General features: G+C 39.5%; 1 protein-coding gene across 2 annotated transcripts in view; it reads right to left on the bottom strand.

Moving 5' to 3' along the window:
• The window catches only part of itga9 (integrin, alpha 9), a 162,129-nt gene that overhangs the window by 80,315 nt on the left and 56,439 nt on the right, over window positions 1–25,375 (bottom strand). For both annotated transcript variants that reach the window (XM_017702652.2, XM_017702651.2), the window contains exons 11-15: window positions 17,810–17,904; window positions 15,326–15,416; window positions 13,351–13,396; window positions 13,064–13,218; window positions 9,413–9,573 (exon numbers count right to left, since the gene is read on the bottom strand). In XM_017702652.2, coding sequence (XP_017558141.1) covers window positions 9,413–9,573; window positions 13,064–13,218; window positions 13,351–13,396; window positions 15,326–15,416; window positions 17,810–17,904 — 548 coding nt within the window. The remainder of the gene's footprint in view (window positions 1–9,412; window positions 9,574–13,063; window positions 13,219–13,350; window positions 13,397–15,325; window positions 15,417–17,809; window positions 17,905–25,375) is intronic.

Below are 25,375 nucleotides of genomic sequence, written 5' to 3'. Positions count from 1 at the left end.
TATTGGGTTCATTTGCAGTGTAAAGTGATTCCTGATTAGTCTTCTTGCCTACAAGATCTGCAAAGCTTACACTGAATAGAGGCTTGAGTAGAACAGATGCTATAAATCAGTGATAAGACGACTGCAGATGTGGATTTATCTCATGATGATATTTGGATTAATACGTCTGGATACAAATCCAATCTGTGCATAAGTCCCACCAACATCAGTTTAGCCCCACCCATTATAAACAAGTTTTCATCATGTTTTCATTTAAAATAAAAGACAAAAAACAAGAATTTAGACTTTTACATGCACAGACTGAAAAAAGATGCCCACTTAAAGGTTCTTTAGTAAAGTCAATGATTCTATACAGCACCAGAAATGGCTCTGCTATTGGTGCCATGTCAAGCTAGTAAAAATTGCTTATTTTGGTACTGTATAGAACCATTTTCAAAAGGTGTTATATAGAACAAAGATCGTTTTTCAAGGGTTCTTTAGTAAAGAAAACACTTCTATAAAGATCTAGAAGACTCAAAAAACCTTTTATATGATTAAAGTGCTCTTGGCATCATAAAAACGTTCTTCAGATTGATGGAGAATGTGCTGTGGATGGTTCTATATAGCACCAAAAAGGGTTTGTCTGTTGTTACATTTTGGCATTGCAATAATAGAAGAACCCTTCTGGGTGCTATCCAGAACCCTTTTTAGAAAGGATCTATATGGAATCATCTACAGCAAATTTTGAAGAAATTTTTCATGATGCAAAGTCTTCACGGTTCTTTATAGAACCATTTTCTGTACTAAAGAACCCTTGAAGAAACATCTTCTTTGGGACTGTACACAGCATGTTCTCAATCAATCTGAAGAACCATTTCACCAAACAAAGAACCAAGTAAGCATGCAAGTGGTTCTTTGAGTGTTGGTTGTATGTAGAACCACTGTCTTTACTATAGAACCATCCTTTTTAGGAGTGTATGATGAATCTTGCTAAATGTGACCAGCAGAATGGACTAACAAAGACCATATCTGCTTTACTTTAAAGACACAGCAACAAAAAGGCCTGATGGTAAGAGACAGAGTTTGAAAACTTTAGATAAATACCAACATATAAGTCCTCACAAGTACAGCAATACAAGTCCAGTTGCATGCAAAAGTCAGAGGTTGGCCTTCGTTTCATTTCCAGTCAAAACAGCCATTAAGTAAAACTCATTCAAGTTTCAGGGTCAGGAAAAAAGTAAAAAATAAACATTTAACAGAAGATAACCCAGAAGCCTCAACAGCTAAATCTGACATCAGGTGTCTTATTCCAGCTTCCATTCTTCTTTCAGTTCCTCAACGAATCTGCAGATATGCCTCCAAAGTTCAGTCTTAGAAGCTGGTTGAAACGGGCAGTTTTGGTGTCTACTAGGTCTTCACGGTGGTTGTTAGGAGCCTCATGTTCTCTGTAGCTTTTGGAAAGTCCTAACTTTCTCCTTCCTTATGCAAGTGGATTATCTTATGTCTAATCTTCTCAAAAATATCGCCTGAAAATGAAGAATTTCTTCTTAATGGATGTTTTGAGCGCAATGTAAACATATAACGTATGATCTCTGACTTTTACGCAGTGTGTCTTAAATTTCCTACACTAGCATTAGAGTATAAAGGCTCACAGTCTGGTGTACCGAGCCTTGGCCTCTTTTTCCTCAACACTGAGTGAGCACAGAGGCTCCATGGGGTTGGTAGAAGGTTTCTTATCACAGTAGGCTTCAATGTTTTCACAGATTTAAAAAAAATGAGGGGAGTGAGAGTGTGAGTTTGAGTTGGTTCCCTCTGCAGAGCTCCAGCTGGTTTCCATTAGCATTATTCAACCGGCAAATGTGGGGCCTACTTCATGTGGGCAGTCAGTAACATCCAGATAAATGAGGGGATCGTCCAGGCAGACTCGGCCCTTCAGATGGCTGGTGAGTCGAGGCTGATGATGGGGATTTAGGCTCTTTTGAACTTTCCTGCCAGTCATTCGCTACACAAACACACTGCTGTTTGTTAAGACCCTGAGGCAGTGAGTTACAGCAGAGTGTGTGTTTTCACCAGCAGCTGGTTAGAAGTGCTTATCAGATAAATGTTAAATGCTCCTCCACTGTTTTTGATATTTTAAAGGTTGTAGCTCAGAGAGTCAGTGCCTCAGATTACAGTGATGTGATGACGTCTCCTGCAATGAACACTGTAACATATTACACTGTAAATACCTATAGTATAATAATCACATTAAAGTTATGGACCTAATGGATAACTTCAGCCAAAATAATTTTCATAATTGAGTGTGTGAGATGTAAACAGAGTGATTCAGAGTGGTTTGGTGTGAAATGGGTAAACAGTTTTGTGATAAAATTGTGGCTGCTGGGCTCTAAGCAGCTGCTTTTGTTGATTATTAGGTAGAGCTGGCTCTAATTCTTAGTCTAAGATGAGTGTGAGACTGTTATGAGGTTAAAAATATTTAAGACTTTTCAAGATTTGCACTCATTCTTACAATTGTTCCTACGAAGTAAGGAAAATTGTTAAGAACTTGTTAAAAACTATTCGAAAGAATAGTCATTTTTGTATGTATTTAAAAGGGAACGCCACCATTTTTTCTAAATTCCTCTATAATTCAGTGTGTGATGTGTAATCAGAGAGATTCAGAGCGGTTTGGTATGAAATGGTTCAGATGTCTTTACAGTGGTGGTGATGGGAACCAGGAGTCACCCCAACTACAACACAGATATAGACATTTAATTTACCATCCAGAACCACCAGTGAACCTACGCAAGTCTTCTGAGTTCATACGGAAAGTTTTTTGGGGAATATTTTGCCTCACAACACCCTGCATGTATCCCTCCACCATGAATGGAGTTTAAGTTCTCTAAACTATCATAAAACAGCATCTCAGTCATCAGGCAGTGAATTCAGAACCATTGCATGTATGAACTTTCTGTGAGGGAGCTTTTTTTAGAGGAACGTCTGGTTCCTATCACCACCACTGTGAACAGTTCTGACTCGGTAAGTTTATCTCTTTCACCACAAATCCCTCCCAATTACTTACATTTTAACCATTTAACTGCAAAATGTTTGAAAAAAAATCTGTGGAGTAAACTGATGTTTACAGTTTTGGGCTGTTTGTGTGTAAGTAAAGGAGCTGCACAGACTAGACTCAGCGATGAAGCTGAAAGCTCGATGTTGATCAGTTGCTGATCAGAGAAGACAACAGAAGATGAGCCTGGAGATTTTGGGGTCTGTATCTTTGGTTTCCTGAAGGCCAGCAATGTGATCTGCTGACCTGTGGGGTTTTGCATCATTTTGGGACTGATTTTTCAAGTCGCTTGTTGCAAAGCTTTGCCTTCTCCTCTGTTTTTATTCATGACATCATCAGCGATCAGTCAACTCGACTTTAATCACACGCCTGTCAACTTTTAGAAATCTCAAGTCGTACAACTGAGAATTTGTATAGTTGGTACAGCTGTGTTTGGGCTTTAGAGAGGAACTCCTAAAGTAATCCTATTAGAGTTTGAGAAAAGTAAATAGTCATTTGTGACAGATAACTTTTTTGAGTAACTACTTGAACACCGCTCAGGGAGCTCTGCAGGCTCCTACTCAGCACAGGAGATGGCAGCTCTAGCTGTGTGAAAGGAGAACACCTATATTATCACAGCTACACAACAAGTATAATATACACTATAATCTAAACCCAACAATGACCATGTCTAGGCTGACCAGTCTAAGCAGTGCTCAGACACCTCCTCACCACAGACACCGACTGGTCTTACACAAACATTACACACTGCTGTTTAGCCAGTAACAACACCATGCTAACAAGGAGAAAATAAACATGAACACCATGAAAAATCCCCCACTGACACGCACAGATGGGTGAACATACAACTGTTGCTACAACTCTGCAATACCCTTCATACAGGCTTTGTGTTGTAGAACCAAATGCTTTTAAGGAAATATATGTGAGGAGATTAGATATGAGATGATCCACTGGTGTAAAGAAGGAGAAAGTAAGTAAAATAAGTACCTGATATTAGACTTTAATTTTCTGTTAAGTGTGTTTTCTCACACTGAAAAATCATTGTAAGTTGTAATTAATGGCTGTTTTGACAGGAAATTACTTAAATGAAGGGAGGTCTGTGACTTGCATAGGACTGAACTCGTGTTGCTGTACTTGTGAGGACCTGAATGGTGGTATGTATCTAAATGTCTATTTTCAAACTCTCTTCATCCCTTCAGTCAGGCCTTTTTGCTATTGTTCCATTAATTTAAAACAAAAACCAGCTTTGTAAGTTCATGCCCCTGGGTATTTTAGCATGTTTCATCATTTCATATTACAATCCCATTTCCAAAAAATTTGGGACGCTGTGCAGAACGTAAATAAAAATAGGATGCAAAGATGTGCAAATCATTTAAGCCATATATTTAAAGGAAAACACTACAAAGACAAAAGATCAAATGCTGAAATTGAGAAATTTTGTTGTTTTTTGAAAAATATTTGCCCATTTTGAATTTAATGCCAACAACACGTTTCAAAAAAGTTGGTTCAGGGGCCTGTTTACAGCTGTGTTTCATCACCTCTTCTTTAACAGCAATAATGCACCCTAAACCATCATGAATACTGGCTCTTGAACTGTGCATGGATAACAAGCTAAATGGTCTTTAGCCCAGAGAACACAGTGTCCATGTTTTCCAAAAAAAATTTAAAACGTTGATTTGTTAAAAAAATTCTAATTCAAAATTGAAAATGCACATATTTTTTTAAAAAACAATACATTTTCTCAGTTTCAACATTTGATATGTTGTCTTTGTACAATTTTCAATAAAATGTAGTATTTAAATGATTTGCACATCATTGAATTTTGCACAGTGTCCCAACTTTTTTGGAAATGGGGTTGTATTTTAAAGACAAAAATTCTTGTTTTCTTCTTTAATATTACATAAATGAATAAATATGCATATACTTTTTTCCTGACAGTGAAAATGAATCATTTCATCTTTATGGCTGTTTTGACTAGAAGTTAAATAAAATATGCTAAAAAAAATGAATAACTTGCACTTTTTGGGTATTAAATAAATGAACAGTGGAATCTGTGCTGTGTATTTTTTAAACACTGCATGTTTTGGTCATCACTGACCATGACTGCTGCTTCTGAGGGACACTGTGAGAGCGTTTCTCTGGGGAGCTGAATGTGAAATGTTAATGTCCTCTTAACTACAGATTACATTTGCCATCTGCTCTGTGGTACAGCGCTGCCGTCTTCGTGGGTGATCCGTAAAATAGCAGAAAAGATAAACACATGTCTGCTGAAGTAAGAGAGCTGTTTCTCTGGCAGGATCCACTTGTCATGGAAGATTTGGTCTGCAACATTTCTGTCCATTAAGAAACCTTTACAGTTGACTTGAAACACAAGGGCTTTAGGCGGGTTTTACACAGTGTGACCTCCATGCAAGTTTAGTAGCTGGAAATATGATAAATATTACTGCATGTATTGTATTGCATAATTTGAAGCCTTCTGCAACTCACTTGCAGTGGGTGGACAGTAACTAAGAAAATGTAATTGGTTTCTGTACTTAAGTAATTTTTTTTGTGTATCTGTACTGAAGTTTTTCCATTCTGAGAAACTTTTTATTTATAAGTCTAATATCTGACTTTTTCCTCTACTACATTTTGATAAATCATTCTTCCTTTTGGTTTCTGTGTGTATAAAAAGGTAACATGTCAAAACGAAAGAAGCGCAAAGCGAGAACACTAATAAGGGCGCATCTGTCACTTTGTTTTGAGCTTGTTTTGACCTGTTGGTTATACCGACCCGGTGCAGCACATGGTTCAACATCAATGGAGCACTGTGTCTAATCCACTCAGACCAGCACAATACACACTAACACACTACCACTACACGTCAGTGTTACTGCAAGGCTGAGAATGATCCACCATCCAAATAGTCCCTGCTCTGTGAGGGTCCATTTGGGTACTGACCACTGAAGAATAGGGTAAAAGGGGGTAACAAAGTATCAGAGAAACAGATGGACTACAGTCTGTAACTGTAGAACTACAAAGTGCATCTATATAGTAATTGGAGCTGATGAAATGGACAATGAGCGTAGAAACAACGAGGTGGTCATAATGGCATGCCTGACCAGTGTATTTATTCATCCAGGTTAAATTATAGAGTATAGATCACTCAACTGAGGATTACTCATCAGGCTTGCAAAACCTATAGCCATTTGGACTACAGTAAAGTCACAAATGTTGCTAGTAATCACTTTAATCACTTAAGATACACTTTTTAAAAAACCTATTTTACTTATTTACTCCTTCTTTTTGACAGTGGATAATCTTGTATCTAATCCCCTTACCAATATCTCCTGTAAAATGAAGGACAAGTACTTAAAGCTTATGAACAGAATAAATGAAGGGTGGTCTCTGACTTCTGCTCATAAAAAGATGGTTCTTCCCAGCATTCATTATTAAAGACGATGGCTTTTCTAGAACCTTGAACGCTCAATTAACCATTTGCATGCTTAAAGGTTTTTTTGCACAGTGAAATGGTTCTTCAGATCGATAGGGAATATGTTGCATATGGTTCTATATAGGAACTTTTGAAAAGGGTAATTTTATTGTACTCAAGCTCAACATTGAAACACAAGCACAACCCTTTTTGGTGCTATGTACAACCACATACAACACATTCTCCATCATTCTGAAGAACACTCACCATGCACAGAAGCACATAAGCATGCAAATGGTTCTTTGAGTGTTCATGTTTCTATACAGAACCATTGGCTTTACTGAAGAACCCTTAAAGAACCATCTTTTTAAAAAAGCAAATAACTTTCAACGCCGAAGCCATCTAAGTGTTATTCAGTCTCTGAAGAAAGATGCATCCACTAAAACACTGGTGCTGCTGTGATTAAACACTTTAAATACAGAAGCCTAGATCTGTTAAAAGCTTAACAGGGTGATCTGTGAGTAAACTTGGGACACGTATCAGACTAAACACTGGATTAAAGGCATGTTAATTTATCAACTAGGCTGCAAACGATTCTAAAATTAACATTAAAAATAGCATAACCAGGATATTCACTTAGAAATCTGTGTTATTGATCATCAGTGCTTGTTTTGCTGCTGATTTATTATGGTTCTTAAATTATTTTCTTCATGCATTGCCTTCAGATGACCTCCGTGCCTTGTAAAGCAGAGGCAGGGCAGTTTACAGGCTTTGTGTGACTCCTTATTAGAGCAGAGGCCTGAGGACACCGAGGCTCCGAACAGTGGAAAAAAACCCTGATTGCAGCTACAGTGACAGGACAAAGCTCCCTGTGTGGCCACAACAATGGCAATCACTTGTAAAACAATGGCTTGAAGCTAAACAGCTTCAGCTTCAAAGGCTTTGAAGAGAAATACAGTCATTCTGTGAAGCAGTGAAACCTCAGTTCTATCATAGTAAATGTATATTAGTTCAGTCACAGTGTTTGTTTCCTCCACAAAACAAAGATAGAATAACAAAGACTTACATGAAGTTGAGCTACACTGATTTTTCCACATTTCTGCATAATTCAGTGGTGGAGATGTGAACAGAGAGATTCAGAGCGGTTTGGTGTGAAATGGGTAAATGATGTCATTACAGTGGGTGTGATAGGAAACAGGCGTCGCCATGACTACAACACAAATATAGACATTTTATTTACTATCCAGAACCACCAGAGAACCTACACGAGTCTAAGTTTATATGGAATGTTGATTATGGAAAAACAGTGGAGAATCTGAAATGTTTTCTTTCTTATCATGCTGGAAGTAGCCATTAGAAGATGGTAAATTGCGGCCATGAAGGGATGCATGTTGTCCGCTGTGTCATTAAAACGATGGTTGATTGGTATTAATGAGCCCAAAGTGTGCGAAGAAAACATCCCCACCCCATTACACCACCTCCACCAGCCTGGACTGCTGACACAAGGCAGGTTGGGTCCATGGATTCATGTTATTTGCAAGTTCTGACCCTACCATCTGTGAACTTCAGCAGAAAGTGAGATCCATCAGACCAGGCTTTTTCCAAATTCAACTGTCTAGTTTTGGTGACCGTGTGCCCAATGCAGCCTCAGCTTTCTGTTCTTGGCAAACAGTGTAACCCTACATGGTCCTCTGCTGTTGTAGCCCATCCACCTTTAGGTTCAGCTTGAGATGCTTTTCTGCTCAGCACAATTGTACAGAGTCCTTATCTGAGTTTCCGTAGCCTTTCTGTCAGCTAAAACCAGTCTAGCCATTCTCCACTGACTTCTGTCATCAACAAGCTGTTTCCATCAACCATAAAACTGATGCTAACTGGACGTTTTCATCTTTATTGCTCTATTCTGAGTAAGTCTAGAGATGCTGACTGTGACAATCTCAGCAGATCAGCAGTTACAGAAACACTCAAACCAGCCTGCCTGACACCAACAATCACGTCACGGTCAAAATCACTAAGATCACATTTTCCTCAATTCTGATGGTGAATGTGAACATTACCCGAAGCTGCCCAATTTTTACCAACTTAAATGATTAGGTTTCCAATATGGTTTCTAGTATCTAAACTGTACTAAGTATTATCAATCAAACCTGTTGCGTTTTACTCTTATATGAGGTACACATGTGACTGTATCTTTTCTGTTTGTAAGATAATAGATGTTTTTAATCCAGGTTAAAAACATATTCATTCTCCCAGGTGTTTGAGAGTTTTAAGGTCTGTACTATTGAGTGATCTTGTTTGTAATCTTTGTTTTTTTTTTATTTTTATTTGTATATTATTTTGCTGCTATTTCGAAATTACTTCTTTCTTGAATGAAGCTGCTTCCTTTAATCCACTTAAAATATCAGGCTTAGGGCTCATTACGTACTAAGGCTTATTATTAAGTAACTACAGGGACTTCAATGCAAAGTGGCTGAGTTATATAGGTTATAGAAATGTGTTATAAAACTTTAGGCCTGCCGGTGGGTCATGGAAATATAAGGGGTTAAATGTGCTACATAAATAAATGTGACTTGAGTGTATTTTAACAATATTGCAATTGGCCAGTCATTGACATTATGACAGGACATGTTTCATGATGAATTTTTCAAGACTGAAAGAAAACTAGCCTTTAAGAGAAACTCTTCAAAAACAAACGCCTGACCAGTCAGGCTAAATATGCCTGGTGACATTTCTGAGTTGCGTAAGACGAGTTCAGAGTGAACTAAAGATCGGCACAATAAGTCTCGACCCCTGGAGTCTTGACCAACAGGTCATGAGAGAAAGTGAGAGCACAATAAATAAATAAATAAATAAAATATCACATGGCTTGGACTTTGGTACAGGGGGAAAACAGTGTGTCCGATACAGAACATGCCATTAATGCAGCAGAAAGCTTCTCATTTGGTTCTCCTCTGAAGGTTCTGAAACAGACTCACCCTCACGTAGGCCGTGTACTGATGGCACTCCTGCCGGTGGACGCTGAGGCTGAACAGCTGACTCACAACACTGGTCTGCTCTCCGCTGTGTGTGAAGTAGACGCGGGACGGCTGGCCCTTGTGTCTTTTGTCTGCATCGGCTGTTATGTTGTACAGCAGCTCTGGGGAGACAGAGGGTTGACCATATTAGCAGAGTGTCCTCAACACACACTGCCCATTCTGGATCCATAAACGATGACAAATCTACGACAAGCACTTAAGCCTTATGCATTCCTTCAAATCGTTTCCCTAATACGCTACAGGAGTTGTCAAGTTCCCACACTGATCGTCATGGAGATCATTCAAAACATCACGTTTTAAAATTCCCGGGACTGCAGCCAGCGGCCATGCTTTTCATTAATTTCCTGGTAGTTTGGGAAAATGACTTCAGAAAAAAAGCTGTTTAAAAAGCAAGCAGGGCATGAGGTCACACATGAGCATTGTTAATGGGAGCGGGGGGGCAGGGGGAGCAGGGTGGGGGGGCACACTCTTTTAGTGCTGGACCCTGCCGAGAACAAACCAGTTACTCACAGTCATTATGGTGCTGTTGGTCTCACAGGGAGTTTCTATATTAGAGCTCTGGGAGGGGCTCCACACACACTGAGGGGAAACGGCTGTTCACACAATTATGTTGTTATTTTATATACGTCCAGAGCTTAGATCCAATTCAAATGTACACATTACTCATCAAAGCTATGTAAAAAAATAACTCATTTGACTGCTTTTGGCATATGAACAGATCTGTGTCTGTTTTATGAAACGTCTGGCAAGGAGGAGACCGGACATTTGAGCGCAGTGCATGAAATCAAGCACCAGCCTACCATCACCTCATTTACATATCATTTACTTGAAGCACGCCCTAATTAATGAGGATGTTTGGGTAGGGAGCCAAATAAATGACAGCATTTAGTGACTCGTGAACCTACTGACCAAACTTTGACCAAACTAGTGTTAAAATTATTATTACGGTGCTGTTGGCCTCACAGGCTGTTTCTATTTTAGAGCTCTGGGAGGGACTCCATGTACAGTGTTTTTGTTTTGTTTTTGTTATTTTATACTTCCAGCGCCCAGATTCTAGTGTGAACTGAGTTTCTGAGTACAATCGAATATAAAAGTTAACACAGCTGCCAGTTAGAATTTCAGCTTATCAAAATGTTTTACTGGGAGAAGCCTTTACATTTTTTTCTTCACTTAAAAGTTTAAACTGCTTCCCCTTTTATGGCATATTATTATCTCTAAAAATACACCTTAAACATGATTAATACGTTTTAGAATCAGTCAATACATCAATTTTTCAGATTTTGACATAGTTTGAAAATGCCTTTTGCCCTTTACAATGGACCAAAAGAAACAGCCCAAAATGGCTTGGAAAGACTAACGGTTCCATTGACTTACATTAAAAGTAAAGTATTCTTTGTCCTTCTCCTGTAAAGTTAGCGTTTTGGAGACATGAGGTTTTCTTCCAACAGCAGTGGAATGCTTTAATCTGTATTTCTCACACTGAAACTAAAACAACACTTTGAGCTAAAAGCCTGACTGTTTTTTTTTTTCTTAGAAGCTTAATATGTGAATTCTGCTTGTTGCCAATGACAGTGTTTGCCCGATTGCTACACGTGAAGGCTCTATCCAGCCTAGACAACTTCATTAACATTATTCTACATCCTTATTTGGGTGCGTAGTACAGTACAGTTACTTATCTAATGCTACACAGAGGGTTTCGGCTGCTTTGCTGCTTAAAACAAACCAAGTTCGTTAGTTTCTGATGGTTACTTCTACTATTTGTTTTTCATGACAATTTCATTTTGAAAGTACATTTAGGTAAAAGTCGTCATTTAGGGTGGGCCTGTGGTAAACATAGGTGGGCCTACGCCCTGTGGTCATTGCGCTGCTAATGGTCTCAACTGTGAAGGTTAGCCCAGCTTTTCTTTCAGGCCTTTTCTCTACACTACAAAATCGGGACATTCTGACATCAGGACTGAGTGAGTGTTTCTCTCTCCAGCTGTGAAGGAGTATGACCTCACTCTGACACGGGGAAGGGAGCGTTTTGCCTAGCCTTACCCAGAGTAGCAGTTTCCAGCAGCGTTGCCAAGCAGCGAAACAGAAAAGCCCTTATTTTGTCCTCACTCAGGACCAGCCAATTGCATAATACCCAATTTTATACATCCTGCATCTCCCACAGGACCATACCTACTGAGTGATCAATGACCACACCCACTTACCGCAGTCCACACCCACCAGTAAGAGCCTGTTCGTACCACATTTACTCTTCTGACTGCCCGAACAATCTTACAGCGGTTCAGCACAGACCAGAAACCTTCACAACTCACTAAATTTGTGTGCGAGTCAAGTTTTTATCAGAGAATTTTAGTTGAGTCTTGTTATTAGTTGCAGGCATTGCATTGCAAATTAAATACTTTGTTGATTTTCTGCATGAAAATGAGTTTACACACGTAAACATGGCAATTTTCTGAAAATGGTAGCATTAAATTTCTATGTGTTTCTATTATTTGAAATCTATTACATGAGAAATGTGCCATAACTTTTGCACAAGCCTCATTATATATATATTATTTTTTCCCCCTCAATGTGTTAAATTCAGCAAATAAACAGTATTTTTGCACTAAAACGTGCAGAAGTATGTTCTCTGTAGAGGATGTGTTAATTTATTTTCACTTGCAAAATCAACAATAGCATGACCAGGGACGTGCAAACTTTTGCACACTCCCACAATCCCCAAATAGGACCTTGCTGGGTTCTACGCGGCTTCACACAAACAAGCCTTTCTTCATAGAAAGACCTTCAGGTGTTTCAACAGAGTAAGGGGTTAACCTGCACCACATACAGTTGCATGCAAAAGTTTTCAAAGTTAGTCAAAGTCAAATTCCATGCACTGGTTGATTTCCTAAGTGATAAATAAGTTGCCACATCCTCTATAGAAAACACACTTCTGCACACTATAGTTGGTTTATTGATTTTGACACAGTGGAAACAAATAAAGCATAAAATGTGGCCTGTGCAAAAGTTATGGCACATTACATAAGTAATGTTTTGTGATTTTTTTCACATATTAAAGCGACATTATGTAAGATTTGGGGATTTGAAGGCCTCTTTGGTGAAAATATGTAATTGCAACATGGCAAAGAACATGTTGTAACGTGGATTGTGCTTCAGACCCTCTTGAGCGTATGAACCTGACTTCTGCAAGGCTGAAAGAGCATTCAGAGAGAATTCAGTCTAAACTCAGTGAAGGAGCATCTCTGAGGATGAGAGTCAATTATCTACCACTGTCTTTGCATCTTCATCACTACAGTGTTGATTCTGAGATCATTTGAGACCAAAACATCGAGCTGGACCTTCTTTTAGAGTCTGTGTGTGACGTTAATACACAAAGACATACAACATGTGTGAACAATTCGACGCATCTGACTTTTAAATGATGATTTCAGGCTTTACAGGCGATTCACAGCAGAACACGCTCACCAGATTTCAGCCTGTTTATATACTCCTCAGTAATGACACTTCCTTCAGTTTTAACAAAGAATCTTACATAGTGCTGCTTTAAAACCAGCAAATAATGTGTCTTTTGACTCCAAAACTTCAAAACTTCCTCACCAATCTGTCCAGGCACACGTTTCCCATGGAAGCTCATACAGACATTGACCTCAAAGCAGTTGAGATGCTGCGGGCCCTCGTGACACTGAGGCACTGAGATGTTTATGGAGGTCGGCAGGAAGATGGACACGTTCACTGTGATTACCGGTCTGGACCTGTTCAACCAGCACCAGCAATGAGAAGACACAGGTATGAGGGGGTAGACAGATCCGTGACTATTTGTAACGGGAACGTGCTTACTTTAGTTGGAGCATTAGCACATGCTGGATTATCAGAGCGTTTCTCACCTTAATAACACCACGCTGTCTGCCATGAATGCACCGATCGTCACATCTGTGTTGAAAACAAAGACATTATTCAGGAAGGTTAGCTAAACTTCTCAGCGTGAAGAACAGCACCCTAAAGCCAATTTGTTATCTGTTCGGGACTATTTACTGACACCAGTGCTATGAACACAGAGCTGCTCGGTCTCTCTCCACTCTCAGAGTCTACTCCATCTTCCATTTCTTTCCTAGTCCAAGCGTCCACTGTGGAATGCTGTAAACAAAATGCCTCCAGGCCACAGCATCACGAGTCAGGCTGCGAAGACAGAATGCGACAAAGAGCAGCTCTGGCAATTAAGCCAGCGCTTCATCTGCATTCCTTGGATTATCTTTGAAAAGAATGTCTTCCATCCCATAATTAATCCAGGATTTTGTTTCACTGAGTCATGTGGCTGTGACAAGACTTCAAAGCTGAAGAATCAGGTCTGTGGACAGATGTCTGACCGCTTCTTCAAGCATTCTTTAGTTTAGGCCAGGGATCTTGAAATCCAGACCTTGAATCCAGTTTCTGGTCCTGGATTTTATAATGACCAGTAAGTTCCATTAGCTATCAGTGCTTACAAATATCTAGGACTAGAATCTGGATTCAAGGTACACAGATTTCTAACCCATACATCCTTAAAAGGAGGTTCTTCAAGGGTTCTTTAGTATAGGCTGGGGTCTTCAAATCCAGACACTGAATCCATATTCTGGTCCTGGATTTTGTAATGACCAGTATGTTCAATTAACAGTAATTACAAACTCCAGGACTGGAATCTAGATTTAAGATTTGTAGGCAATGGTTTCATATATAGAACTACGACAACTGAAAGAACCATTTGAATGCTGAAATGTTCTCTATGACATAGAAGCTGTTTTACACAGGGTGCTAAGGAATCTTTTTAAAATGGTTCTACATTGTTATAAGTCAAAGAACCCTTTCTTAGTACACCCCCAACAAATGGATTTTTCAAGGATTCTACCACATGGCACCACGAAGATGCAAATAATCCGAACCAGTTCTTCCCTATGATCCAGAAACCACTGTATATGGTTCTCTAAGGAACCTATGTTGTCATGAGTTAAATAATTTTTCAGTGAACCCCTAAAAAAGGGGGATTCATTTGGTACAGGTAGTGTTTATATATGGAACCATGACAAATAATCATTTGAATATTCAAATGTTTCTTTGCATGTTTAAAGGGTTCTTCTCTATAAGGGAGAAACAGTTGTATAGGGTTCTCTAACCATTTCATTCACCTAGAACCATGAACTCTCAAAGAACCATTTGAATGCTCATGGAATGGTTCTTTACACAGGTTACACGGTTGATCTCTATGATAAACTGTATATGGTTCTTTACAAATAGTTCTATATAGCAGCAAAATGAGTTCTGTTATAGTTACAATGTCAAGCTTTCAAATGGTTGTTTGAGCACTCATGGTTCTCTATAGAACCATTGTCTTTACTAAAGAATCCCTGAAGAATCATCTTTTCTAATTGCGTACATGGAGCCATTTGAATGTCTACACCGTTCTTTCCAGGAGATAAATGGTTCTGCTCTATAATGAAGAAACTGTTCTATATGCTATGAGTCCAAGAACCCTTTTTATATTACATAGAACCTTTTCTTGCTAAAAGTTCAGTAGTTTCAGGCCTAAGTGTCAAATCAGAGCTATAAAGGGATATAAAGGAAACAGTCTATTTCACTTTAAGGAACACACATGTTTCTTATTATGTTGTTCTAGATCTAAACATGACTGTGATCTAAAATCATCTGAGAACGTCTGACTCACAGTCAAACAATCTGATTCAAGGTCTGTTCATACGTTTCCTTTCTTTCATGAGTGAGCCGTCTGGCATTTGTTCTGGTTCTTATTGGGTGGTTTTGAATTAATTTGGAACCTTATTAAATGTTCTTTGGAACTGAACCTGCTGTGCGTATAAAGTTTAGCCAAACCTGGGTATCCGTTTCCATCCATGTCCACATCACCGGATAGTGACTGGCCAAACATTTGAAGGGTTGGACTGATGCTTCGCCCAGACAACCTCTGCAAGAAGAGATAATCATACTTACACATCTGGACAATAACATGGTGACTAATTAGAGATGTTCACAAGTCGATTCACGTGAGTCAGAGTCGAGTCTCGAGTGTTTGGTAGAGAATTTTAGTTTAGTTTAGTCTTGGCTAAGACTTTGATGGATGCAAAACAACTTGAAATGATGGCTAGTACAGGGGTCCATGTGGCTCTGGAATAGACTTATTTGTGTTTATAGTCACTCCAGCTGGTTTCCTGATACATTTATCAATGAGACACATCTGCAATGAGAAACTCAAGCACTAAACAGTCACAAGGCTGAAGTTGCTTTTCATTCGAATTTTCTCATTCCATCTTAATTGGTGCAACAGGTAACTACATGGTTAGCTACAATCCAGCACCTCGCGCCATTTAAGGTGGAACAGGAAAATTCTAAGAATTTTCTTAGAAAAGTTCTAAGAAACTTGAGAATGAGAAGCTGACTTTGTCATGATTGGCCCCTCCCAGTCCTCTATGTGCATTTGTTTTGTTTTTATCCATGTACTTTGTTTTGATTCTTCCCTGTCCTGCCCCCTTGTTTCTTGACTCCAACTGTTCTCACCTGTTATCCACCTGAGTATTGTTAACCCTTGTTGTTTCCTGGTATTTAAGCCCCATGTTTTGTCCTGTTAATTTGCTGGTCATTGTTTTGTAGTATGGTGTTTAACGTCGTTCTTCCAGCCTCCGTTGTGTGTTTTTCCTGTTTTTCTTTTTGTTATGTCTGTCCGTCCATCTATCCGTGTTGGCTCTCTGACCCTGGACCATTTTGACCCTGACTCTGGATTTGCCCCTAAAAAAATCTTGCTTCTCTCAGCATGTGCGTCTGCCTCATCACTGCTCCTAGGGGTTACAGACTTCTTCATAAAAAGTCGAACGTTGAGAGACATTTTACAAGTAACAGTTCCACTTTTGAGGAAAAGTTTCCTGCTGGATATGTGAGAAAAGCAGCTACAGCTGCGTGAAAGATTAAAGTGAGTCTCCGTTTTCATTTATACTATATTTTTTAGTCCATACTAGCACATCAGCACACACTGAGACACATTTACAGACAAGATGGTGATACGTTATTTCAATAAAATGGACATGAAATTTTGTGGTTTGATTTTTGTTGAAACGTGACATTTGTCTGTAGGTTATATACCTGACATTTGTCTGTAGGTTATATAGCATAGACTGTAGGTTATATAGCATAGAAGCTAGCTAGACAGTGCAGTGTCTAATCCAACACAAGCTTTAGCACCTTTTAAAGGAATGTAATCCTATAAAATAATAAAATAGCATAATCTGTGGCAGGGCCAGTGCTTACATGGCTGCACCAATCAGGAGAAGGTTTAAACTACATTCAAGGTGGAGGGATACATGCAGGGCACTGTGAGGCAAAATAGTCCTTATTATTCCAGATTTTTCATTATTTTCTATCATCATCATTCCATATAAACTCAGAATACTCGTGTAGGTTCACTGGTGGTTCTGGATGGTAAATAAAATGTCTATATTGTGTTGTAGTCATGGCAACCCCTGATTCCTATCACCACCACTGTAAAGACATCTGAGTCTCTACACTCTTAAAAAAGATGGTTCTTCAAGGGTTCTTTAGTAAAGAAAATGATTCCATATACAACCATGAACAGTCAAAGTACCCTTTTCATGATTAAAAGGTTCTTTGCAATGTGAAATGGTTCTCCAGATTGATGGAGAACATGTTGTATGTACATGGCTACATAGAATCTGATATTGTTACAGTGTCAAGCTTGTCATAGTCGAAGAACCCTTCTCAAAAAGGTTATATACAGAATCATCTACAGCACATTTGACATCAATCTGAAGAACTTCAAGCTTTTTTCACCATAATCATGCAAAGGGTTCTTTGTGTGTTCATAGTCCTATATAGAACCATTTTCTTTACTAAAATTGAGCATGTTTCAAATTTCAAATCAATCATAACATTATCTGCCAGTACAGTAAAATCATTTTAATTACTATAATCGCTTAAAACAAGTAAACAATACCTGGAAATATGTTATATACTCTCATAGTTTTCCAACAAGCATCTCAAATATTTTGAAATATTAGATATATTGGCTAGACTGAATATCATTTTACTTGACAAGATACCATTTTTGCAGTGTAAATGCCTGATGAAATGAAGCTTAGACTGCAATATTTGTATCCAACTTAACAAACATGTACTCTATTACTATAATACACTAACTCCTTGATTCCTCAAATAAAAAGCTACAGTAACACTCAGCAACCTTCTTTGATATCAAACCCAATATCACGATAACGACTAACGAACAATATATCATGCAGTGCTAAAGCTCTGAAGACTTCTTGCTCATTGCTGTGGGGCTGTGTTGGTTACCATTGAGTACTTGCTGACTATTCCCATTGCATCACCATGGTAGATGTACACGGCACCTCCGTAATCATCCTCTTTAGGAGCTCCTATCGCCACATCTGCAACACAGGAAGAGACACACAGATGCAGCTGTGAGCGAGGAGAGAGTAAACAGAGAGAGAGAAAGATAGAGACAGAGATAGAGAGAGAGAGAGAGAGAGAGAGAGAGAGAGAGAGAGAGAGAGAGAGCATGGCAGGAACTGAAATACACTGTGTATTTCAGGACCCTGTAAAAGCATGTGTGCTTTAAAGCCACCTCTCCTTGAAAATGCACTCGTAAGTCATTAAATAAGTGCTTAAGTGCTGTCAGTGACTGTGAGAGTCAACAAGACGTTAGTAGGAGCCAAACAGAGCCATAAAATCCAGGAATATATTTTAGCGATTTAGGAATATATTATTTGCACTTGCTCGTTTGTGTTGCACACCAGCTGCTCAAGAAACGTCAGCTAATGTCTACAGAGTGATACATCGATTGTTATGTGAAAATAACCAAAATGCTTGATTAGCCATATTAACTAATTAAGAGACCCTTATTAGTCCCACCACGGGGAAATTTCACCTCTACATTTAACCCATCTGTACAGTGAAACACCACATACACAGTAGTGAACACATACTAGGGGGCAATGAGCACACTTGCCCAGAGCAGTGGGCAGTCCTATCCACAGCGACTGGGAAGCAGTTGGGGGTTAGGTGTCTTGCTCAAGGACATCTCAGTCATGTACTGTCGGCACTGGGGATCAAACCGGCAACCTTCTGGTCACAGGGCTGGTTTACTAACCTCCAGCCCACAAAGTTTACGTTAGCTGGAGATGTTGAAACAGCTCACAAACAATCAACTAGTTGGCAAAAAGCTAAACATCCACACACCTCAGGAGGGGTAGATGTTTTACAGTAGATATTTTACACAAACAATGGCTCCATTTAATGAACATCTACTCCCTGTCGAGCACTCACTCTGTCAGATACTAACAGTTTTTCAGGGAGAAAATTAAAACTGTTCCTCTGAAAGCAGCTGCAGGAGCAACTTTAAGGCCCAATCCCATTTCTTATTTTTATCCTACTCCTTGTTTTTCGAGTGTTGCCCCTTGTTACTGAGCTACAAGGTAGGGATTGAAATCTTTGCTCTGAAATGGGAGCCTCAAATAAAAAGAGCATCACTTCATTAACAGCTACTAGCGCTGCTCTGTAGGCAACCCTGCCCATCTGCAGTGACAGCAGAGGAGGGTAAAGTTCAGCTCCTCACTGCTGGGCTTTAGTTAAATTTAGGGCATTTTTTGTCTCCAAAGAGGGGGGCAATTATTTATTATCACCCACCTCTAATTCTTCAGTGATATGAAGCTGAAGTCAGATATTCGCCAGATTCTTGTTCGATTTTTCCTGTTCCACCTTGCAGCAGTTACATTCTAGGGCTTCATGTGTCAGAACTGCTGGACTACACCACGTTCCAAATTATTATGCAAATTGGATTGAAGTGTCATAAAGATTAATTTTTTTGTTTCTCAATTAAACTCATGGATGGTATTGTGTCTCGGGGTTCTTTGGATCACTGAAGAGATTTGTGGCTGATTCAGAGCACAGATGAGTTTGTGCAGATAAAGGCAGAATGAGGAAGGTTTCTGCCAGGCAAGATCATCGGATTAAGAGAGCAGCTGCTAAAATGCCATTACAAACCAGCAAACAGGTATTTGAAGCTGCTGGTGCCTCTGGAGTCCCGCAAACCTCAATGTGTAGGATCCTTCAAAGGCTTGCTGTGGTGCATAAACCTACTATAGTGGGCCCAGACATACATGAAGACTAATTTCCAAACAGTCTTGTTTACTGATAAGTGTCATGCAACCCTGGATAGTCCAGATGGATGGAGTAGTGGATGGTTGGTGGATGGCCACCATGTCCCAACAAGGCTGCGACATCAGCAAGGAGATGGCGGAGTCATGTTTTGGGCCAGAATCATGGGGAGAGAACTGGTAGGCCCCTTTAGGGTCCCTGAAGGTGGTACATGGTACAAAAAGAAGAACCGTGCTTTCTGGAGCAAAATCATCTTCATGCATGACAGTGCACCATCTCATGCTGCAAAGAATACCTCTGTCACTGGCTGCTATGGGCATAAAAGGAGAGAAACTCATCGTGTGGCCACCATCTTCCCCTGACCTCAACCCTATAGAGAACCTTTGGAGTATCATCAAGCAAAAGATCTATGAGGGTGGGAGGCAGTTCACATCAAAACAACTGCTCTGGGAGGCTATTCTGACATCTTGCAAAGAAATTCAAGCAGAAACTCTCCAAAAACTCACAAGTTCAATGGATGCAAGAATTGTGAAGGTGATATCAAAGAAGGGTTCCTATGTTAACATGTAACTTGGCCTGTTAGGATGTTTTTGATTGCAATAGCTTTTGATTTCAGTGAATGTGACCTCCTAATGCTGCAAATGACCATTTTCAGTTCTTTACAACCTATAAAATGTTTTGAAACTCTGCTGTGCATAATAATTTGGAACAGTGCATTTTGAGTTTTTTTTATTTTTGAAGAATATACTGTTATCATTGGGAGATTTGTTCAATAAAATTCAATTTATACTCTAATGGGTGATGACTTTTATTATACTGACTCATTTGCATCGACCATTTAGGAAAATCAGGGAAAACTATCATTTGCATAATAATTTGGAACGCGGTGTATTTAAGGTGGAACAGGTAATTTAGCTACTGAGATGTCAGAACTATTAGTGATTTTAAATGCTTGTTATGAAGAACCTGACCATAATACACCGAAATGACAGTAAATTAATATAATATGATGGTTATCATAATTATTAGAGAAAATTCTCACATTTGTGGGTTTCTTTGATCTCTTGTTCAGCCACCATGTTGGTTTTTCTTTTTTTCTCATATCTCTCTGATTCGAGTCTCTGAAAAAGTTCAGTTTGGAGGGTCATGTAGCCCCAACACTGTGCTCTACCTCTCTATCTCAACAAGAATAGGGACACCCTACCCCTAGACATGAACACGGAAAACAGAGGTAGGGTTGAGTGGTATGGCTGAGTGGTGAAAGGGGACTGTGCCTTAATCATGAACACTCAGTGTAATGTTAGTCAGCAGTGAAATGCTGACACAGAGGTTCTTTTGCTCTGCTTATGACAGTTTATTCCTTTAATAATCGCACAGACTCATTTTTCCTCTTTTCATCATCAGCTGAGAAGCCACTGAAACTGACATAATGCTGTTTTTGCTTCAAACTTGAGCACTTGAATAACAGGAACACGCTCTAATCGTCATCGTTGTTATTGTTGTTTCCTTTGCGGAAGCAGCGTTACCCTGCAACGAGTGGCAATGTAAAGAGGGCCTATTAACTGAGCTATTAATCAGACTCTTTCCTGCATTAGACAGTTAGAAAGTAACTGGTCTTTTATTATGCATAAAAATAAAAATGGCAAAAATGTAGACAGGATTTTTGAGTAACGGGGTGATAATACTGTAATATTTGAATGTGGGCCTTTCTTTTTTGAGTTTATCTTTCTTTGCTGCCATCACTGTATAAAGTTCTCTTGTTCCACAAATGACCTCTTCTTATGATGCAGCAAACCGACAGAATTAAAATGCATGTTGACTTTATACAACAGAAAATCCACATCAATTTGATGCAATTGGCTTTCTCAACTAATCCTTCAGTCCTACATTGCTTGTAACTTCTACCCTTCTACAAAAACAAGGGCTTTAATCTTAAGTGTGAAAACCAGTTTCCTCTGAGTTCTGCCCACGTTCTACTTGTTGTCACCTACAAGAGGGTAAAGGAAAATGACAGAGCCACTCCAACAGTGATAAGGTGAATCCAGAATAACTGTAAGTGCTTCTACACCATAAGGCTTTACTGCAACCAGCAACACATCACTAACACACAGCTGATCCTTCTACTGGGAACAAGCAGCTTTAACAATCAGAACACATAAACAAAATACAGCAAAACACAAGGAAACAAACTCTGCACTGCTATAAAACCTTCATACACCGCAGACATTCCAAACCAGAAGCACAATAAAATCGCCTTACTTCTTTAATAAAATAATTGTCTTCAGGCCTTAATTTGATATGTATAAAATGCAAAACAGCAGCAAAGCCTTCTAAAAATCATCTTCACATCTGCTTTGAGCAAAGCTGCTAGTCTAGTTATAAAGATGTGCATTCGGCACTTCAAACTGGAGAAAAGGTTGACTAGGTTAATTTATAAGTTAATAGGTTAATTTTATAATAATTTAATACATCAAAGCACAGTTTAGAATAAAAGGAAGTGCCACATTCACTGCTGTGGCTACTTAAACTAGAAAAATAAACAAGAACTCTGCTCAGAAACCTTGTTCTTTGCCAGAGACTTGCTTAGTTTTTTGTATGTTTTGGTAGTTCTTGCTGTGGTTTGGTAGTTTTCATTATAGTTTGCTAGTTCTTGGTGTGGGTTAGTAGTTCTTGGTGTGGTGGTACTTGTTGTGGTTTGGTGGTTTTCAGTATGGTTTGGTAAGTCTTGGTGTGGGTTGGTAGATCTTGGTGTGGTTTGGTGGTTCTTGCTGTGGTTGGGTAGTTTTTGGTATGGTTTGGTAGGTCTTGGTGTGGTTTGTGGTGTTTGCTGTGGTTTGGTAGTTTTCGTTACGGGTTGCCAGTTCTTTCTGTGGGATGGTAGTTTTTGGTACGGTTTGGTAGGTCTTGGTGGTTCTTGGTATGGTCTGGTGGCTCTTGCTGTGGTTTGGTAGTTTTTGGTATAGTTTGGTAGGTCTTAGTGTGGTTTCATGGTTCTTGCTGTGGTTTGGTAGTTTTCAGTATGGTTTGGTATGTCTTGGTGTGGGTTGGTAGATCTTGGTGTGGTTTGGTGGTTCTTGCTGTGGTTTGGTAGTTTTCAGTACTGTATGGTTTGGTAGTTCTTGGCATGGTTTGGTAGTTCTTGGTGTGGTTTGGTGGTTCTTGCTGTGGTTTGATAGTTTTTGGTACGGTTTGGTAGGTCTTGGTGTGGTTTGTGGTTCTTGCTGTGGTTTGGTAGTTTTTGTTACGGGTTGCCAGCTCTTTCTGTGGGTTGGTAGTTTTTGGTACGGTTTGGTAGGTCTTGGTGGTTCTTGGTATGGTTTGGTGGTTCTTGCTGCGGTTTGGTAGATTTCATTATAGTTTGGTAGGTCTTGGTGGTTCTTGGTATGGTTTGGTGGTTCTTGCTGTGGTTTGGTAGTTTTCGGTATGGTTTGGTAGGTCTTGGTGTGGTTTGTGGTGTTTGCTGTGGTTTGGTAGTTTTCGTTACGGGTTGCCAGTTCTTTCTGTGGGATGGTAGTTTTTGGTACGGTTTGGTAGGTCTTGGTGGTTCTTGGTATGGTTTGGTGGTTCTTGCTGCGGTTTGGTAGATTTCATTATAGTTTGGTAGGTCTTGGTGGTTCTTGGTATGGTTTGGTGGTTCTTGCTGTGGTTTGGTAGTTTTTGGTATGGTTTGGTAGGTCTTGGTGTGGTTTGTGGTTCTTGCTGTGGTTTGGTAGTTTTCGTTACGGGTTCCTAGTTCTTTCTGTGGGTTGGTTGTTTTTGGTATGCTTTGGTAGGTCTTGGTGGTTCTTGCTGTGGTTTGGTAGTTTTCAGTATGGTTTGGTAGGTCTTGGTGTGGCTTGGTAGTTCTTGGTGTGCTTTGTGGTTCTTGCTGTGGTTTGGTAGTTTTCGTTACGGGTTCCTAGTTCTTTCTGTGGGTTGGTAGTTTTTGGTATGCTTTGGTAGGTCTTGGTGGTTCTTGCTGTGGTTTGGTAGTTTTCAGTATGGTTTGGTAGGTCTTGTTGTGGGTTGGTAGTTCTTGGTGTGGTGGTTCTTGCTGTGGTTTGGTAGTTTTCAGTATGGTTTAGTAGGTCTTGGTGTGGCTTGGTAGTTCTTGGTGTGGTTTGGTGGTTCTTGCTGTGGTTTGGTAGTTTTTGGTATGGTTTGGTAGGTCTTGGTGTGGTTTGTGGTTCTTGCTGTGGTTTGGTAGTTTTCGTTACGGGTTGCTAGTTCTTTCTGTGGGTTGGTAGTTTTTGGTATGGTTTGGTGGTTCTAGCTGTGGTTTGGTAGTTTTCAGTATGGTTTGGTATGTCTTGGTGTGGTTTGGTGATTCTTGGTATGGTTTGGTAGGTCTTGTTGTGGGTTGGTAGTTCTTGGTGTGGTTTGGTGGTTCTTGGCATGGTTTCGTAGGTCTTGGTGTGGTTTGGTAGTTTTTGTAAGGTTTGGTAGTTCTTGGCATGGTTTCGTAGGTCTTAGTGTGGTTTGGTAGTTTGGTGGTTTTTGCTGTGGTTTGTGGTTCTTGGTATGGTTTCGTGGTTCTTGGTATTGTTTGACAGTTTTCAGTATGGTTTGGTAGGTCTTGGTGTGGTTTGGTAGTTTTTGGTCTTGTTTGGTGGTTCTTACTGTTGTTTGGTGGTTCTTGGTATGGTTTGATAGTGTTCAGTATGGTTTGGTAGTTCTTGTTGCAGTCTGATAGGTCTTGGAGTGGTTTAGTAGTTTATGACAAGAACTACAATATCAGAGCTGATTCAGGACTTAGATTAACATTAAATGTGAAAGGAAAACGTGTTAAAAGAAAATTGACTGTGAGAAAAATATAACATCGTTGGACAGAAGAGGTGTCACATTTAAATACTGCCTGACTCTGACTGTTTGAGTGTAGCCAACCAGCACAGACTCAACTCGACTTTAGTAAAAATCGTGTAGTTTAACTCTGGCTATTAGAGCACCACGACCATCATTAACAGCAGAAATATAACTATTTATTTATTTATAATTCAGTCCCAAGCTGCCAGTGTATACATCTCACTCAGTCTGGCACCAGAGATGAATATAATGTAAACCTTTCACACAGTTTAATCTGTTTAACAGTGAATATTCTTCACAATGCTGTTAGTTAACCAGCCTAAACAATGAAACTGTTTTTCTGCTGGGTTTAATACTAATGAAGTTTTTATATTTATACTTTGGATAAACATCTAAGAGTATCTATCCAACTTTCACCATTTTATTCACAATACAAGACAAGTTTTATGTGGGTTTGTTAAAAATCAGTAAAAGATTCATGTAGCAGCTCAAAGATCATTTAAAATTTCACACATTAATGAGATGTTAATGGATTAACTCAGGTAATGTTCAAGCCAAGGCCTTCATGTACTTTCACAGTGCAGGTGCTGAACTGCTGTTCCAGTTCTAACAGCACATAATCCCTTCGTCATCTGATCCTCAGGGGTTACGCATAGCTGGGTACATGTCAGTGAGTTGCTGCTTAAAAACTGTGACTCTCAATTCTCTCATCGCAGGACATTTGCTGGCAGCAAGAAAGAAACCGGAGAGCTAAAATCAGGAAACATGTCAAGTGTCTTTAAGGAACCTCACTGGAGGATGAGAACGGCAGCCAAAATGGCTCTGAGAGCAAACAGAGAGCCAGGAAAATAAAAAAGTAAGAGTAGAGGTCACCAGAGAGAATTCTGGCCGGATCTAACAAAATCACAATCGTCTTTTTCTGTCACCTGATGAAGAATTATCGTCTCATCGTTAGAAGAA

The sequence above is a fragment of the Pygocentrus nattereri genome, chromosome 5 (assembly GCF_015220715.1).
Source record: "Pygocentrus nattereri isolate fPygNat1 chromosome 5, fPygNat1.pri, whole genome shotgun sequence".
In the NCBI taxonomy this organism is placed as follows: domain Eukaryota; kingdom Metazoa; phylum Chordata; class Actinopteri; order Characiformes; family Serrasalmidae; genus Pygocentrus; species Pygocentrus nattereri.
Note: the sequence above shows the minus strand (reverse complement) of the source record. Positions and strands in the feature narration are given on the sequence as shown.